Here is a 19,089-nt window from a genome sequence, read left to right as displayed (position 1 = left end):
AACTTTGTGTCGTGCAATTTTGGTCTAAAATCATACTTGTGATTTCAAATCGCGCTCATTCGATTTGTAATCACGCGTATGATTTCAGACCAAATTGCTCTCCACTCAGTTCAATTACCATTATTTACTAGGTTGTTACCATCGATGAAACTTTGCTTGAACACACCTTACACGTTGTAGTTTTGAGGAAAATTAGTCTTGATTTCGTAAAAATTCGGCAAGATACTGAAAACTAAACATAAAGACATGTACTTACATTGGATGCCCGTCAATATGGCGGTGACGTCTTCGAACGCTGTTTGATAACTGTCGATTTTAACTACCGTAATGTGGCACAAAACTGCTCATGACATTCAAAAAGCAAGGAAAAGACTTCTTCATCAGCACTGCTAGCTCGGAAGTCCCGGATATTGAACGAGTGGACCTGGAACAGGCGTCTTTCTTATATATGGAACAGTCAACGGCGAACTCAAATTCATTCAAAATCGCCCAAAAAACCGCTTTTGAGGCAAAAGGACGACTATACACCACAGGCAAGGTAATTCAACGTTTATTTATCATTGATTTATATACAGAGTTAGCGATATATCGCTATAGGTGAAGCAAACGGTAAATCCAGTACATTTACTATAAAATAACAATCAGCTACACAAACAGATTGTGTGGGTCCCCTCTGATAAAACCCCAACTGTGTGGCTGTTATCAAGAGACCTCTTCCAGTCTTCGACCAGACGCACTAACGCAGTTTCGCAAATACATCGTTTACGGTATGCTGAATTCAAGCCGTCAAAGACTTTGTTAGATAGAGGTTCGAGTTGCTCTGCGAGTAGGATTTATCATTTCATAGCAAACATTTAATTAGCTAATGAGTTACCAATATAAAGTTCTTTTTTTGATCGGTGAAACAAACCTAAATTACACGTTAGCAAAAAAAATGTACTCCTTCTATTGGCCACTTTAAGGTTGCACGTAAAACTAGGTCGGTTTTAATGTCGAAAAGACTATTTTACAGTAGTGAGCTTAGTATCCTAGCCTCTGAGTGAACCTCTTTCCTTTTCAAATGAAAATTATTCACGCTAAAAAATACTAGTTAGGATGAGAACATTATGGATTAACATAATAAAGGACGAAGGGTTCTATTAAAACAAGGTCAGCTCCATGGAAAATGGACACTGCCCTATGGAACTGTCTTGGGGACCATATTCCGTTCTTATTGGGCTACAGGCGGCGAAACTCAGTTAACCCTTAGAAGCCGTCGTCGTACTGTATATACAATTTAAGTTCAAAAGTTGAAAGAGCTAGGTATTTTGATCAGTTTGTGCAATTTTCAGTTCTTTGCGATCAATAAGAAAGGAAATAGCAGCAATCAAAAACTGGGGAAAATGCTAGGTGGCATAAACACTTAATGAGCTCAAACAGATGGAACTAGATAGGCGAACGAACGAAGACAAAAAAAATCTTTGTTATCGTTGTAAACACATGTGTCTGTAGGCGCTCTGTTGATAATAAAGCACTTATCCTATCCCATCCTACCCTAGGCTCCTGGTTCGTATATATTCTTTGCAAACTTTCGAGATTTTGGAAGAGAATTACTATTCGGTAATATGTTCCTTTAATGTTCGGCGATGTTATTTCAATAGCTTCATTAGAGAATAAAGCACATGTTAATGAGGCAAAAAATGGCAAGGATGTTGCCGTCCGAAACTGAGTCGGAGTACTCAAAGACAAAGCAAATTGAGCCATGCCAGCCTGTCATCTAATAACTTTGTAGAGGAATAAACTACGTAATTTTGTTTTGAAGACTGAAATATTATTTTTAACTGGCCAGTCTACCGCTTAAAAATTTCTGTAGCTGTATCAATTCTGAATCGATATCTTTTTTACTGTTCCAGTTTCTTTATGACCTCTTCCATGCTGGGCCTCATCATTGGGTCTTCTTCAACACACCACAGTATCAGCCCAGCAAATTCTTTGTTTGAGACAAGTCTCACTTGTTCTTCCCGATTTTCTAAAACTGGCAATTTCCTTGTACACATTTCACACAAGAGGACACCAAAGCTATAAACGTCGATCTAAAAGAAAGAAAAATTTAGTTCTACTTAAAAAGAAAATAAAATGGCATGACCCTGGTACACTTGAACTTCGTGCCGTAAAACACCGATTTTTGGCCACCATTTACACAAAAAAACTCAACCAAAAAACAAGTAATAACCTATATTCCAAACTTTGCTTGCGAATAAAAAAATTCCCTTGCTTTTGTCTTAGCTGGGTTTTCTCTTTCTAAACTTAAGTGGGGTCTCCAAGAAAACAACCCTAGGGAAATTCGCCTACATTTTACCTTTTCAGTGAATTGGAATAAACTCGAAAAAGTTTGAAAAACCGCGAACTCATTTTAAAAGTGACGTTTGCGTTCCCTATTCCCTATTCTAGATTCGAGCCAAAATCGTTAACATGGAAGTTTTTCGCCCTGATATGAGCTCCTGTCTCTGATTATTCTTGCGTTCCTTTTGTACATCATAGACTAATAGGCCATTTGCACGATGACGTCATTTTACTACAAAGACCAGAATCTTTCAGGATTTTGCTTTCTTGTGCAAATTAGGGCTTTATTTTTCGAAACCTCACTGGGATTACCAAACAAGAATATGAAAGGAAAAACGAAAAGGATTCTGGTCGTAGTAGTAAAATGACGCCATCGTGCAAATGGTCTATTGACAGGTAGCTTGTAAACTCTAAACAGGTCAAGTTCAAGCTTTAAATGTAAGTAAAGCCATTTAAAGGTAACTCTCTTTTACTTTGAACAGTGAAAGAGTATTATCTTCCCGTTATTGCAACATTTATTGTGCAGCGTCCCTTTGACCTTCATAGGGTATCTGGTGGAGAAGTGCTGAAAGAGCTCTGGTCAGGAAACTTTTCGATTCGACTGGAACTGATCAAATCCGCGTAAAGTATGTGAAACTCGTTGGTATGCTACTCATGAGTCCTTTCACACATGACAGTTCCCACACACCAGGAAAACTGCGGCGCGGATTTCACCTGTCTCCAGAATTGACCACCCTAAAAATGAGGTAGATTACCGTCCAGTGTCCCTATTCTCCCTGCACTCTCAAAAGTGTTCGAGCGATTAGTGCTCAACTGAAGCACTAAAAATTTGTACCTGAAACGGGACCAAGAACCCCCCTTTGCTACCCTCTGATTAAGGGTAGCCAATTATTTAGTATCAAGGAAACTAGGCTTTGTTCAAGAGGAGAACGGCATCCTTTGGAAAGTATATAGAAACACTTCTATGACTAAATTAAAGGTATCAATAAAAATCTTTGATAACTAAATATTAAAGATTAAGCTATTCAAAAAACATCTTTCAGTTTGTAACAATGAGTGAACTCACTCTGGAAATTAAATTGTGTATTTCGATCAACAGGTTAACTTACAACAAGGAAACTAACCTTGACGGTTTGATTATGGGGACATCCTACTTCGGGTGCACCATAAATCATAGCTCCGGGAGACTTTGTCATAATCTCTTGTAGAAATTTAGCAGTGCCATAATCTCCCAGTTTGCCTCGCCATTCGCCATTTTGTTTCCATAATAACACATTAGCACTACTGACGTCACGATGAACAATGGCTTTGGGTTTTCTTTGGTGAAGGTAGTTAAGAGCGTGAGCTACGTCCAGAGAAATGACAACGATTTCTTGTTCAGAAAGTTGCCGTTTCTCTAACAATTTTCGCAGGCTTGATTCCATTAGCTCTGTAACAAACAAAGGCGTTTTTTCATCTTGAGTTGCGCCGATGAACAGTAACAGGCATGGATGACGACACCTTGAAGCAATGTCTATTTCCCGTTCAAACAGATCGCGTTCTCGAGAAGTAGACAAGAACTTAAGTTCTTTGACTGCAATGACAAATCCACGATATCTGCCTTTAAAAACCTTCCCGTAGCTCCCCTCTCCCAAGAATTTTTCATGCATAATTTCAATTTCATCTCGAGAAATCAACCATTCACGTGTTGTTAACAAGGATTCGCATTTCTTTAATTTTTCTTTAGTCTCACATAGATCCCTTTGTACTTTAATGTAGTCTTGTTCTCGATCGTTCAGCTCTCTTTCTAATTCAGCAACTTCTTTCCGTTTCCGTCTTAACTGTTCCTGCAGTTTAGCACTTTCTTCCTCTCCATAATCCTGCAAAATAGCCCGCTGGAAATCTTTCTCCCTCAGTTTCTCTTCTAGTGCCATCAAAGGTTGAGTTTCTATGTTCTGTACAGGGTTCTCCTCTCTTATCTCCGTGAGAAAATTTTCCGAAGAACTGCGAAATTCACTTGTCTGTACATCTTTGTCCAAGGAAAGGGTACATGTAGGTTTAACTTGAAAAACAAAATAAACAAACATCAGTTTATAGATTTAGGCTTACAAATCTCCATTTTCATACCTCGGTCCTACAGACCTCTGGATGTTTATGGAACGCAAAAATCTGGTTTTTACCAGTCGTTAAAATCAACAACGTAAAAAGATTGAAAAGCTGACCTTTCCAGCGTTAGCTCCCAATATTTGTCAGACCGGATTCACTCTAAACAAGGGTCTAGCGCTCCAAACGTCAGCTTTAAATTGACCTTGCCGACTTAATCAATCAAGCCAACCACGGTTCTTAGAGTTTACTAAATCCTTTACACATTTGGGTAGTTATTATAAGTAATCAGGATTTTTTTTTAAGAAATCGTTTAAGGAAGTATGTACCTGCCGCCTCAATTAGGGCAAAGTTTGAACAAAGTTTATGAGAGCATTTTGGAAATATTTTGAAACGAAGTTTAAGAATCATAAAAACAGTCAAATAGCATGCTATCAGACAAAATACTTTAAGAAAATGATAAGATTTGGAAACGCGGTTTCATCTCATAGTGGTTTGATTCCATTGAAAACTGCACCACACTTGGTCGCAGTAGCGCAATCGGCTAATCCGTCAACTTAGCGGTTCAAACCCTGGGTAAGCCAAAAGAAATAATAATTTATTCCTCGAACAAATTTAAATATTTATCCCAGCCGAAAGAATTTTAATTGATTTCGAGATATCTCGAAGACGTTCCGGTCTCCCTCCGTTAGATAGCCGAAACAAGCCAAGAAGCCACGGGCTTGCGTGGCCAATATCGTCCCAAGTAATAAAGGAAATGTTAAAAAAAATTATACCCGCAAAATCATCGCTGCACGTGATTTTTTTCCGCTCGCACCAGTAAGAACCCTCTTCCATCCAATGTTTGGGGCTCGTCAGCCGAACAATGGCTGTGTGGAGGTGTATTTTCCCCTCTTCTCCCTAACCCCTTTCTCTATTTTAAACTCGTCGTCCTCTCCCTTGGAATCATTTTTGGCTCTCCACAACCCTCTCTTGGCTTCGGCATCCAACATGGAGGCAGAACAACTTTCCCAGCCAAATACACCTGCGTTGCAGGCTAATTATAATGGTGGCCCTGTCTTGCTTCGTTCATTCAGTAATTTCCATATCCTGATCACGAGCAAATGAGGATATAGCCTGCGTAGCAAGCGTTTCCAGTCGAGTTATTAGAGACTAAGATCCGAGACGCGACGGCTGTAAGACGCGACAGGAAGTAAATTTTCAAAGAGGAGACATGTTGCGCATGCTCAAGCCGTCGTCCTGGTCACCACGTCGCGTCGAGAACGTGGGTTTTGCGAGTTTGACGTTCTGTACAAAACGTGAATATATTTGTTCCTGTGCTTAAATTAAATGATGATATATTCCTCTAAACATGTAAAATCAGCCTTCTAGGATCATTGGACGTAATTTCTGGCGACATTTTAGATGGCAGAGATGGAAGGATTTTGATTAATTTAAAATTTCTTTCAGGTGTACGAAGCTTATAAAATGGCAGCGCCTTCGACTTCGACTTCGAGCAAGGCTTGCAAGTAAGTCACGAGCTTAAACTGCAAATAGTGAATGCAGGAGTCTTCTGCATACTCTTCTCGTCTCTTGTACCGTTGCAATTCTCGATTTATTGCGTTCATCTGCCGCTAAAAGCCAATTTTAAGCCTGTATTATTTAATTTAATTTTATTAAACTGCGTGTGTTTTTATGCTTCCCTTTAGTTCAGTAATGTTTTGGACACATGATCATGAAGCCATTCTATGCAGAGAAGTCGTCAATGTAAATCCCTACACAACTAAGAAAGGGTCGACACAAAGAAGCAGTATGTGAGAAAAAAATGCAGACACCTTGAACAAATGCACTGTGCCGAAATTCAGGGTTGATAAGCCAGATAAGCGATCAGTCCGAGACCACGTGGGAATCCTTGTTTACAAGCATAAGAAGAAACTTCTAGCGGAAGAAAAAGCAACTGGGATAACTCCCGATGAGCCAACGGAACTAGAAAACCTATTGGATATGATAATCGCGTTGGAGGAAAGTGGCGAAGCGGAATTACAGGAAACACAAGGAACAGCTAGCAAAAAACGTCAATACGATCGGGCTAAAGCGGAAGATGTTAGACTAAAAGCGATGGAGAAGCTGTCAGAAACGAAGAAAAGAGGTTCATCAGCGGATGAAAGCGATGACAAACCGAAGTGTCAACGAAGAAGTGGAGGTGATGCTATCGAACAAAGCACAAACAAAGCATTTCTTGGACTTTCTTAAATGATTCCATGGCTATTTCTGCGAAAGAATTGCCGAAGAATCACACTGATAAAGAGCGGTTTGCAGCCGCGTCGTCTTACATCGCGACGGATATCTTAACTTTACTTTTCGCGCCCAAAACGACAGCGTTCTAGTTCCAGTCCTTTATCAGCCACCGCGCTCTAGAAGTCGTTGCGTCCCAGATCTTTAAGTCCCTATTGCGCGAAAGTTAGAGCGGGAGCAAAAAAAAAAAAAAAAAATGGAAGGGGGACTCCTCCCCAGTCATTCCCTTTTCTTGCTTTCGTCCCAACTTTCTCGACGAACTCGCGCGGAAACGCTTGCTACGCAGGTTAATGAGGATACAAATGACGTAATTTCTGTCAATTTTCTCAAAAGGGCCGGCGGTTGAAACACCCTTGGAGACAGATGTATTTTACTCATAAGCAAACCGAGCCAAACCATTGTATGCGGTTAGTACTGAGCACATTGATTGCTGCCTGCCAATTAAAGCCACATTTTCTCCGGTCGTTCTACACGGGGAGTTTACTCAGCCCGATTACGGCTCCTGCTCTGGCTAATTTGCTTCGCTTTTTTCCCATGCGAACGCGCTTTCTCTGGAGTCGCAAATATTAAGTACCTTTGATAATGTACCACCTTTTCTGGTGGCTTTGACATTCTCCAAAAAAATGAACTGACAATTTTGCCACCACAGGGGGTTACATACGCGATCCGAATAAACCTCTGCATCCTGCAACAAACTTCTTGACAACAAAAGTCTGCAAGACGGTTTGAACAGATTTTGCGACTAGGTGTAAAATTGCTTACCAGTGACGGTCCCGATAAAATTTGCAAATCCTGCAGCTAATAATAGGACTAGTTTTTGAGATACCTTTACTCGCGCATCACCAGCTTTTAAAAAATTACAGGCTCATGTTAATGTCAATTTCTTGCTTCCAGCAGAAACAACCTCGATTTTCATTGGCTGTGTAAACATTTCAAGAAAATGAAAGCAAAACAAGAGCAACTATTTAGAAGGTGTTCGATACCTTCACAGGTAGGTTTTTTTTCCTTTCCTAACCCTCTCCTCTCCTGTACCCCTTCCCTCCCTCCCCCCCCCCCTCGTCTTGCTCTTTTGCTTCCAAAACGGCGAATTTTAAACAAGCGTTCGTGAAAAATATTGCCTGCCCTGCAGGTTATGTTATAATTCAATCGTTTGGAAAATTCTTTCTTTTCATTTAGATTTTCCACTGCACTATTTTTTTATTTGAGGCTTAAGAAAATCGGTCCGAGTAAGAGCTAATTCTAACTTCTGCGGAATTTTTTTCTCACCTTTTCTTTTGCGTAGCCACAATATTATGCCCGTGCTGGTAGATCCCAAGATCATTATAATTATTAAGATCAGCGCATAATTCCTCTTTGATGTAGTTGTAGCAACCGTTGCTGGGCAATTTTCAGCTGAAAAACACAATTACAATGACATTACTAAAGAGATACCTCGGGAAACTCGGTGACCCCCACCCAGTTCAGCCATATCTCCAGGGCTTCTTTTATCTCGATTTTTGCTCTTACTTCAAGCTAATGGTACAGACTGTTTCAGTACTCTCTTTGAAATACTTTTACCGTCGAAATTGATAGCCAAAATGGCCGCAAAAACAACGGAGAAGTGTGTTGCTTGTTGATGACATCATTGCGGACGCTACCAGATATACACCCAATTGCAAAAACATTGTCATGCGTAAAAGCAAGAACAAGAAAGCCAAATAAAAATTAATTATAATTAGCCATGCAAATTGCATTGTGATGTTTCTATAATCCTGAGAACACTTTTTGCAGAGAAGTGCTGAATGCGAATTCCATGTTGTGTTAAGCTGGAAACCGTGAGAAATCCCAGAGCACAAAATTATCCAAAACTATTACGACATGGCTTCTTTATTTACTCAATTTTGAGCGAACGTTAGACACCTTTAAAAGTTTTCAATCGACATGAAATTTAGGGACCTTATAGTATACTGGTCAATTTGCAGTTCTCAAATTTTTTAAAGGAAATCTATTTACGAATTTTGGTTGAAACTTCGCAGAACAGAAAGCAATCACCTAAAGTAAACGTAGCGTAGAGCAATTTGGGAGAAAAACAAACGATTGTGACGTGTCGTTGTGTCAACTGACTGATATTCTTTTCGATCGCAAAATAATCAAATATAATATAGTTCAGTTTACGTGTAATCCATGTGTTATAATGGATTTACAATAAAGACCAAGCTGTTTAGGTAAGGAAGTTAAAAGATGGAAGGAAAGCCTACAAAATTACTGGGTTGAGCCACCTTAATTTAAAAAATCCGTTTAATTAGTTTTTTAAACACTCACCTTACAAGCAGTTTATTTATTGCTTTTCTAAAAATTTTATACAATTTGGCATGCCTGCGATTATGGCGGGACATGTTTTCAGAGCGAATTACTAGGAAGAAAGAAGAAAAAAATACAAGGAAGAAAAAAGCCTAATATGCCAATAAACAAAGGTGGCCGTTCCTATTTATATGCGTGTTGGTTATGTTTTTGATTCGCGTTTTTCAGAATGAAAGATTCAACCGATTTCTACGATTTTTTGCATCCTTAATAAATAACAATGGAACTGAACTGCCAAGCGGTTTCTGCAGATGCTGTGTTTTGTTTTCTTAATATTTTTGTCGAAAATGAACGGACAAATGCAGAGTAAGTTGGATAAATATAATATATTTAATTTCAACGCCCATGTAGCAGAAAGTTGGTTGTATTAAAGCGCTAACTGTGTTCGCCGTAGTTGTCCGATTACTCATTTTTTTCCAACAATGCTTTAGGTAAGAACAACGTTTCAGTTAAGAGGTAGTTTGTCAGCTCTCTTCCGCTATTTGTGCGTTTAGGTTCACAAATGTGTTAGCCTATCGTTTTAGCATTAAATTTGACCAACATTTTGTGGAGCGATTTCTACGGTCACGATTGCCTTCAAACTTGCAGACATAAAACTAGAGAGCTCTGAGGCTTATTTGCTGAAATTAGGGAAAAATCTGTCGTGTGATTTCGAAGTTATTTTCATTTTCGTTAAAATGAGGTTTTAAATATATGCCGATATCTCAAACGTTTTTATACCTATAAGAAAATAAATAACATTTTCTTAAAGTTTCATTGTTATTTATTGAGGATGCAAAAAATCGTAGAAATCGGTTGAATCTTTTATTCTGAAAAACGCGAATCAAAAACATAACCAACACGCATATAAATAGGAACGGGCCACCATAATAGGGTACGTGTTTATGAGGCACGGTTGTCACTGACCGGGTGTATTCTACATTTCTTTGTGGTAAGGTGGTAAAAAGGTCGTCACACGTGAATATGAGATTCAATTGAGAATGCACGGTTGGAAGGCTGAATCAAATAGGTCTATATTTAACGCCCCATGGGAATTGGTTACATTAAATATTAGCGGAGCTCTCGCGCGCGAAGCGCGCTGCGGAGCACCATGGGTAAAAAAATGTGGTAAACTACCCATCCGAGAAAATTTGGTAATCACGTGACCGTACACCGACCGCCCGCCCGACCGTCCGTCCGCACCACAGACATACCAATGTAAAATAATTCAATTAACAGGTATGGCAACCCAAATGCAACTCAAGGTTTTATTTGGAAAGAAATCGCATGGCCGCCCGGACTTTTAGAAAGAAAAAACAACAACAAAGTCGTGTCTTTTTCAACGTTATTTTTGATGTTTACACTCACGCGGATAACAGAGAAACTGAACTAGAGCTAGTTTCTGAGAACAAAAGAGAAGAATTTTGTAGGAAGAAAAACATGAAAATTCAAAGCGGCTGTGAGACAATGAGAAATGCTAGTGGCCAGCAAGGTGAAACTGAGCGGCAGTGAAAAATAAAAGCGAACATCAACACAGGAGACAAAATATTGGGTAAGAATTCCTCCATAAAAATAATGTGCAACTAGGAAGTTTGACGTTTAGTCCTACAAAACAGCGTTGTAGTTGTGCAAAACAACGGCAAAGAAGGACGAAAAGCGTGCTGCACGTGCAAATTTTGTTGTTTTGCTAATTAGAAAAAAAAGTGTGCTGCACGTGCAATTTGTTTTTTTGCTAATTAGATCTATTGATGCCATTTCCATTGGCCTCCCCGTTTAGCATTAGACGATTTAATTTTTTTTGTTTACAAGTTTTATTAACAAGAGCTTCGCTTTTAGCCCTGGCTAAATCTATATTTTAAGCTGTAATTACAATAATATCCGGTTGCATCTTTTCCTTTACAAGTACGTTTTCGTCTTCAAAACTAGAACTCCCTGATACAAACATTATTAACAAGGTCAAATGCTAAAGAGAACTTATTGTGATCCATCTCTGAAGAATAATAATCCCTGTCAAGCGAGCTACGAAGGTCTCAGAAACCTCTATTTTCAATGGCCTTCGAAAACATACCATCTATTGTTTTGTTAGCTAATTAACTGAACAACTGCCCTGCGAGCAGAGTGTCCTTCGATCTTCCTAGTAAGACTAGGAAGATCAAAGGAGACTCTGCTCGCAGGGTACTGAACAACTCGTGGCTTATATTTCCATTTACAATAATTATTTGAGGTCGATGTGAATATTTTGGGTAAAACTCTACCAGTTATTTTGTCAGTACTATATTGTTTTAAAGTGCTTTGAAAGTTATTTTTAAGATTTGTCTTGTCTTTTAAGTTTCGGTTTTTTTCATTAAGTAGGTCAAGGTTAGTCTGGATTTTGTCCACACGGGTTTTTTTCCTGTTTTGATCTTATGATTGTCCTCTTACTTACTTGCTTAGCTCGCAAATTAAGAATATTCTTCGCTTGCCTTCGTCAGATGTGAGTTTTTCACACGCGGCATGCATGTAGTCTTAGAATGGTGTCCTAAATACTGAATGCATATTCTAAGGTTCGATTTCTCTTTGGTTTCAAAGATACAGGAATGACAGTTTTGACGAGGCCTCGAGGGGCCGCCATGTTGGTGAACTGAAAGAGGTTTACAATAATTAATTGTAGCCTTATCATGAAAATAACTTAATCGTGACTCATACAGTTTCAAAGAACAATCCTTCCTCCTTTAATTTACCTACTATTATCTGAAAATGGTTAAGCCTGCGCTAAGAATGGCTATAACTTCTCACGGCACTTTTCCAGTATTTAAAAGGTACACGAACTTGGTAGATATTGGAAGGTCAATATCACCCATGCCACATCGATTTAGACTAAGCCATTTTAACTAAACAGAGTTTGTTTATAGACAAGTTAGATTGTTGAATAAAATAATTGGGCAAAGGTAATGGAGCAGAATCTTAGTTGCATGAATGCGCAATGGTTCAGGCCCTTGGCCCAAACAGAATTCGGTGAATATTTGAAAAGAAAATTCTAAAACATTGATCGAGCCTCTTAAAGCCTATCTATCGCAAAAGGGCCTCACTTGTAATGTAAAAAGGCGATCTTTTGCTTCTGACCTTGCGAAAAGCTTGAAATATGCGCTAAAATGAAAAATATAAATTTTGTTACTCACAGTGTAGCTCATTTTTTCACAGGCGGCCCAGACGTAGTATGTGTCACAGAATGAATATATTAATATTCACATGGACAAATTAATGCGATGAGTCGTCGAAACTCCCATGGACTAAAATAGTCTTAAAGTCAAAATATAACAAAACAAAGCTTAGATACCTTCAACTGAACGTATCCTTGTCTTTCCTGGCCGGTTTAAGTGGCATTTTGTTGAGTTTTGCAATTGTAGGTACTATCCACTAAAGAAGAATTAAAGGCTGGCTACAAAACAAACAGACCATCTCCACGCGCCTTCACACGAAGCACTATAAATTCGAGAATAATCGACGAATCCGCTCCAAATAACCATCGGCTAATCTGCAGGTAACGTGTGCTCCTGCTTCTGGCTCGCTTGCTCCACAAAACCCATCGCAACTGCACAATAATTGCTCGCTCATCAACAACCACTGTTGACCTTCACGCTTCGATATGACCGCAAACGACCAGGTTTAATACGCGACGTGAATGTTCAAGCTTAGCGACCACGTTCGCGCAACAATGCAGCACTTGCTATGGGAGGGATGGTACTATTGCTTCTAGGTCAATCGACTGACCGAAGGTTCGCTGCGTTAGTTTTGACCAGAAAACAAAAGGCGATCGCACTATTTTAGTCCATGGGAGTTTCGACGACTCATCGAATTAATTTGTCCATATGAATATTAATATATTCATTCAGTGACACATACTACGTCTGGGCCGCCTGTGATTTTTTAAGGCCTGTTTCAAACGTCGTGCTATTGCCGCGCTAAGCTGGATCGACTGTAGCACGACACTAGCACGACTTGATTTCAGACATCGAATTTAATTCAGTCGAATAGAACGGCTGTTTTCGTAAACAAAACACAAAATAAAGAAACGGTTTAGCAAACTTTTAAATGTATTCTAAGCATTTATAATTTATGAATTGAGTTCGGCACGGCGGTAGCACGACGTTTGAAACCAAGTCGAGCTACTGCCGTGTAGCACGGCAAGGCTTGCCATGCTACACGGCAGTGGTATGCTAAAGTCGAATTTAATTAGATCAATTGGGTTCGGCACGGCAGTAGCACGACGTTTGAAACGGGCCTTAGTTCGCTCTTCGATTTGCCAGACCGACAGACCAATCGGGAGCTGCTTGTGTACGCAGTTACAATTTTCTCTGTAGTATTTCGCTGTATAGAGCTAAAAATTACATATTTTCTTAGGCTCTTAGGCAAAGATAACGTCAATTTTTATCAAAAGGCTAGAAAAACAAACCGTGTACTGCGGCTTTACGCAAATTATATGGTATTCGATATTACACGCGTTAACAGGAACCTACCTTTGCTTCTATGTACATTTGACAGATCTTTCCGGAGTAAGATATAAAACTAGTACATGAAATGAAATTAAAAAACTCATCAAGTCAAATTACGTGATCATACCGTCATTACTGAATAAAAGTCCAAAAAATATGACATGGAATGATCGGTGGGAGACGAAGCTATTTTTAGGAGGAAAAGGAACTGCACGGTGGAACAGAAGTGAAATGAACAACCTTACACGTAATCCAGTTCAGTCTTCGCTATTTAACGTTTCACCCGACTTTGAACAGAAAGTTGTTTTTTATGTTCTTTCTCCTTCTTGCGTTTATTCTGTTCGCCCAGTACTTTCTGGTAACTTTTAATTTTTTAGCAAACTAGAACTGTTAAGAATTGCCCCCCCGCCACGCTCTTTGAGTGAACTTTCATTCGGTCTGATTCACAATAATTTTCGAACGGTCACAAAGTGAAATTTGAAATGAAATTTTATTTTGGTATTTAAGCTCCTTCTTTTTTCCCGATAGCCAGAAATGTTTCGAACGTAAAGGCTAAAGGGTCCGTGTTTTTCACGACTCTGCTTGTAGACTGACCTCACCACCAATATTACATCACGGACATAAATCCAAATCAAAAAGTAACTGATTGGTCTCTGAAAAACGAAATGCAGTCACTTTGGGGCGAGCAGGCTGTATAGATCATGAACTCATTGATTATAACTCCATAAACGTATCCCAAAAGTCGAGCCAGCCCGGGGCGAGCCAACACAATCTTGGCGCCACTAGCCACGCCAGTATGTTTGGCGGGAAATTAGCTGATTAGCCAAATCTCCTTAACTCCATGACCATGCACCTTTCCAAATATTGCCCTTCTAATCATTGTATCGTTAGTGCCTCCCTTAAGCATTTACAACTATTTTGATTTGTATATAGAAGACTGTTTAGCAGTTTCCATTACTTTAATGTCTCGTAAACAACACGTGGTACATGTTCTGATCTCCCCCCAGCCCCATCCATAAGAAAAAATTTTCAGACCAACACTGAAGGTACGTACAAAAATATGACCATCTCAAGTCAAGGTTCATCATTGTAACTTACCACATAAAAGTCTTTTCGTTGTTTGCCATCGACTGATTCTGTTCTGAATACTGAGGTCCCACAAACAACGCCACGTTTAGAAACAGCCCACCCTTTCCCATCCAAGAAAACCCAAGTAGCAATTTCACCAACGGACATAAGCCGTAAGAAAAGGACCGCGTCAAATAGTTCATAAAATCACAAACGCCTCATGATACCTCTAATTCACTCTTTCTTCTATAAACTTATTTTTTAAGGATAAATGACGTCAGAATGCGCGATTATAAGCATAGTGGGCTTATGAAAAGAAAATTTAACTAATGCACATGAAAGCACCTAAGACAGGGAGGGGACTAGAAGGAATCAGGAACATCGTGTTTATCGGCTAGTATTGGCTATTAATATTGGCTAGTTCTCTGAATAGACACAATTAAAACCGTTTTTGTTCAGTAAGGAGCTGTTAGATCGGGGGAAAGCGACATGAAGTAGATCACATCAAAATACGGCACAGGACTAGGCTCTCAAAAATCGATAAGCACGCAAGACCAATCATTATGTGAAACAAAGAAAAATTCCTTGAGGGAAAAACTTATGGCTAGGGAAAAGACTCAAAGGTAGAAAGTTAGGATCGTAGCTTCTTTTCAGTTAACACTTCCTCAGGCCCGTACATGCTTAAAAAAAATTCATGAAGGTTAACAAAAAACGATCTTCTCCCTGACTAAAAAAAAAACTTAATTGACTGGACAGTGCTCTAAAAATAGATAAGCGACGATTGTTTTTCTATATATTTAAAAGAAAAGCTACGATGACTTCAGCCGTGCTCTCATAAAGACCAAAGAAGCATATATCACTAAGGCACCGAGCCAAGCGAAAATAGAGCAAAAATGTCCCTTGACGAAAGCACTATGTTACCTGCTTGACACGAACGGATCTATGAAATCAAGGTTAACTTCCCGAGTGACAAAATAAATCTTTAATTTTTTCCTTTTTTTCCAAGCAAATGTGCAGTTACCGTTAATGATCGATTAAGCGCCGCTACTGGAATAAGCGCCGCAGCACTAATTTGATTTACAAATAAACGTCCCACCTTTGTTAGACTTGTTACGGCGTTTGATACAAAAAGACATCAAAACTATATCGCTTGATCGCTTGACAAACAAGACCACGACCCAATCGTGAGTTCTAAAGTTTTAATGTACGGGAACTTTCGAAACCAGGTTCATAAAACAGTTCCAGGTGTGCATATTTGTCCTTTTTCTCGCCGAACTCTGAGTTCTCTCTATATTCCTCTTTGTGTTTTACCCGCAGTTGAAATAAGCGCCCCTCCCTAATAAGCGCCGCACTTTTAACATGGATCATTTACGGTAACTTCCGATCTCCGACGGGCATATGGGAAAGACTGAAAACACTCAAACTCGGTGAGAGTATAACACATTCAAGAAGAGACAAATTTGTGATTTTTTACAACTCGATAAAATTGCCTAAAATGTGTACTCCCATTATACAAAATTTTTCTTTTCGATTTCAATTTTTTACGATGGAGCATTACCCCCCGTACTCACTAGACATTGCTTCAAATCTTCGTGTTAAAATCAGTGGAATATTCCATTTGCATCATGTAGCCTGCAGTGCAGGCGTTTTCTTTGAGCGCGCAATTTTACCGTAAGGGTTACTATTTTCACTGTCATAAAATCAAAGATGGCGGCTACAACAATATTACGAACACGAACAAGGTTTCGCCCACCCAAAATACGCCTGCACTGCAGGCTAATTTGCATGGCGTACATTTTGAAGAACGTTTGAAAAAAATTTGGATTCCTACCCGTATACCTTCATTAAAAATTAAAGTTGGGTAGTTAGTTGTTTTCTAAAAGTAGTTTGAACAGCCGAACGACATTGTTTACACGAAGTGGGGAAAGGCAAAGCTTCACTTTTCCCTTCAAAGGTAGAAAGTGTCAGCAAAACGTGAGAGCCGTCCTTGAGGGCCAAGTGTCTAACCTAATTCTCTCACAGATTGCAAGTGCCATTTCATCCACGCATAATCTCACCTAGTTAACAGAATTAGCAAATGTAATGTGGACAATTAGAAGAGAACTGAGTAAGAAGTTAGGGTAAGTTTTCAGAATTGGGCGCACACCTGGAAAATCCTGGCTACGCTCCTGATAGAGACACTCCTGAAGACCCGAAAGGAAAAGCCATAGGATAGTTCCAGACTGAACTACCCATTAGTAAAAATAGATCATGAAGTTGTCGAGGCGGAGGAAGAACTTGAAGGCTTCTGATCAAGTGTAATTTTTCAAGGGAGCTCAGACAAGATAATGTACGATGGGCACCGCAGCTTGTTGGACGTCTTACTAATATAACAAGCACATTACCAATACTTTTCTTCAAAGGCATTTTGAGTTTACGAGCAGAGAAAATTAGGTTTTGACGGTTAGAAAATGAGACGCCTTTTGTATGATGACGTCATCGTCCTACAGTAAAAAGCGTTCGTTTTTTACCATTGATATTACATCAATCGGTACACTTATGTTGTCGAAAGGTCCGTGAGCACAGTGAATGATTTTACATTAAACTGCAGACACATCTTCAGTCACTCCGTGAAAGAACACCCTTATAAACGGTTTTCACAGTGACGTCATCAAATTGTAAAGTCAGAATAGGGAGGTTTTACGAATTCTTATTTACACTAGGTTGAAGATGAACAAAAATTAAATCTCGGAACAAGTTCCCATTCCCGTAGCGTGTTTCATTTCGAAAATACAGCAGTTTTCACAGTGCGTGAACACCAGAATAGGAATGCTGTCTCGTTGAAAAAAAGTCTCTCCTTTTAATTTTCTGCAGTATACGCATTTCAAGTATTAGAAGATATGTTTATGCACACGTATGCTAGTTCTCGAGTGAAAAGAAAGAGTTTTTATAGAAAAAGTGAACTTCAGACGTTTTTGTTGTTTTCCGGCGGCCATATTGGTGTACCAAAACGGTGCACCAATATGGCGTCTCCATACAAAGCTCTACAAAGGTGTATGAGACGTTTCGGCAAATAACTCAGAAACCGTAGGCCAGAAAGACCTGAAACTTGGACAAATCGTTTAAAAATTAGCCTGTTATAACATTTCATTTTCTTGGCTTCTTCCACTGGACGGTTTCCAATTTATTTTCTTGTTGCGTGACAGTGAAAACGATCTATTGTTCGCGATATCGGATAAACACTCTGGTCGCTTACTGAATTTTCTTTGCTCTTCTCTTTATTTAGAATTAGGACTCTCTTGAGTTATCCATGCATGGACTAGCGATTTTAAGCTTTTTCAAGGAAACTAAAATCTGGAATTGTCCCTAGGGAGGGGCATTTGCGCAGAGTTTTAAAGCCCCTCGATGGAGTGACTGAGGTTTTCTTATCTCCTGTCCTCATCCCTCATTCTTCTCAACCTCTTCCAAACCAATTTTCCTGTTTATCACAAAACACTTCATGGAAAGACCAAGAATCTCCTCAAAACGAAATTCGTGATTGAAACAAAATAACTAAATAATTTTGTACGGAACCGTTGTTAATGGTGTTCAAGATAGAATGAGTCTATTTATTACTTTGCCGACGCCCAATTTGCAAAACCGGAAGCAGCCGGAAGTAATGATGTTTAGTCTTGTGTCTCATGAGTTTTTCAAATGCTGTAAATACAAGTAGCTGGAACTATCATCGCATCCTCGCTCACTAATAATTATAACTTATATCAATTCCATTATTTATTCCCTGGCTAAGATTTTCACGGATTCTTCAGTTCAGTTGTTTGAAAGCAGGCGGTTTCACCACAGGTAGCCCAAGCTCGAAAAATGAGCATCGGCGAACACCGGCATTGTTGCGTAACATTCGAAATATAAGGATTTGTCTGGGAAAAAACCTATCGTTTCTGTAACCTACGAAAATGAAAGTATTTCAATAAAAAAACAGCTTACCTTACTTAAAATGTGTGTTACGTCTCTCCTGTGTGGTCCACGGGAGAGAAAACGGTTTACATAAAAACCCATAAAACGACCATAAATCGGCCCGCGGACCACGTAACACACATTTTAAGTAAGGTAAGCTGTTTTTTATTAAAATCCTTTCATTTTCGTAGGTTACAGAAACGATAGGTTTTTTTCCCATACAAATCCTTATATTTCGAATGTTACGCAACAATGCCGTTTGTCGCCGATGCTAATATTTCGAGCTTGGGCTACCTGTGGTTTCACGTGAGTTGTAACGCCATGCAAGGAACGTGACGATCGACCCGCGATATGCGTGGGAAAATATATATTTTTTTTTCGATCAAGGTGGAAATCGGCGGGGCTAAAGTGCAGGTCACAGGTCAGATTATAGGCCACAGGTCACAGGTCAGGTCACAGGTCACACACAAAAACTATAGGACACTGGACAAAACTGTTCTGGACTGACGTTTTACTATACAAAAACAAGACGCCTAAGGTCGTTTCCGTGGGATGCGTTGGTCCATGGAAGCATAATGGCGTTCTATATGAATGTGGAAAAATTAGGGAAACCGGAAAGATG

At 39.3% G+C, this 19,089-nt stretch overlaps 1 protein-coding gene and 1 long non-coding RNA gene across 2 annotated transcripts; one reads left to right on the top strand and one right to left on the bottom strand.

Annotated features, from left to right (window-relative positions):
* Positions 1-702: 702 nt before the first annotated feature.
* On the bottom strand, positions 703-4,420 carry LOC140934553 (serine/threonine-protein kinase TNNI3K-like). Its single transcript, XM_073384158.1, has 3 exons — positions 4,411-4,420; positions 3,447-4,363; positions 703-2,072 (listed from the first exon to the last, which is right to left on the bottom strand). The coding sequence occupies exons 1-3, from the start codon at positions 4,418-4,420 to the stop codon at positions 1,881-1,883; spliced, it is 1,119 nt and encodes a 372-aa protein (XP_073240259.1). The 3' UTR covers positions 703-1,880.
* Positions 4,421-5,646: 1,226 nt separating this feature from the next.
* Positions 5,647-6,207, top strand: LOC140933346 (uncharacterized). Its single transcript, XR_012165041.1, has 3 exons — positions 5,647-5,702; positions 5,854-5,912; positions 6,093-6,207. It is a non-coding gene; the product is annotated as an uncharacterized lncRNA (long non-coding RNA).
* The last annotated feature ends 12,882 nt before the right edge of the window (positions 6,208-19,089 follow it).

Source organism: Porites lutea, chromosome 4 (genome assembly GCF_958299795.1).
Source record: "Porites lutea chromosome 4, jaPorLute2.1, whole genome shotgun sequence".
Taxonomy (NCBI): domain Eukaryota; kingdom Metazoa; phylum Cnidaria; class Anthozoa; order Scleractinia; family Poritidae; genus Porites; species Porites lutea.
The sequence above is the reverse complement of the archived record's forward strand: the minus strand, read 5'-3'. Positions and strand labels throughout refer to the sequence as shown.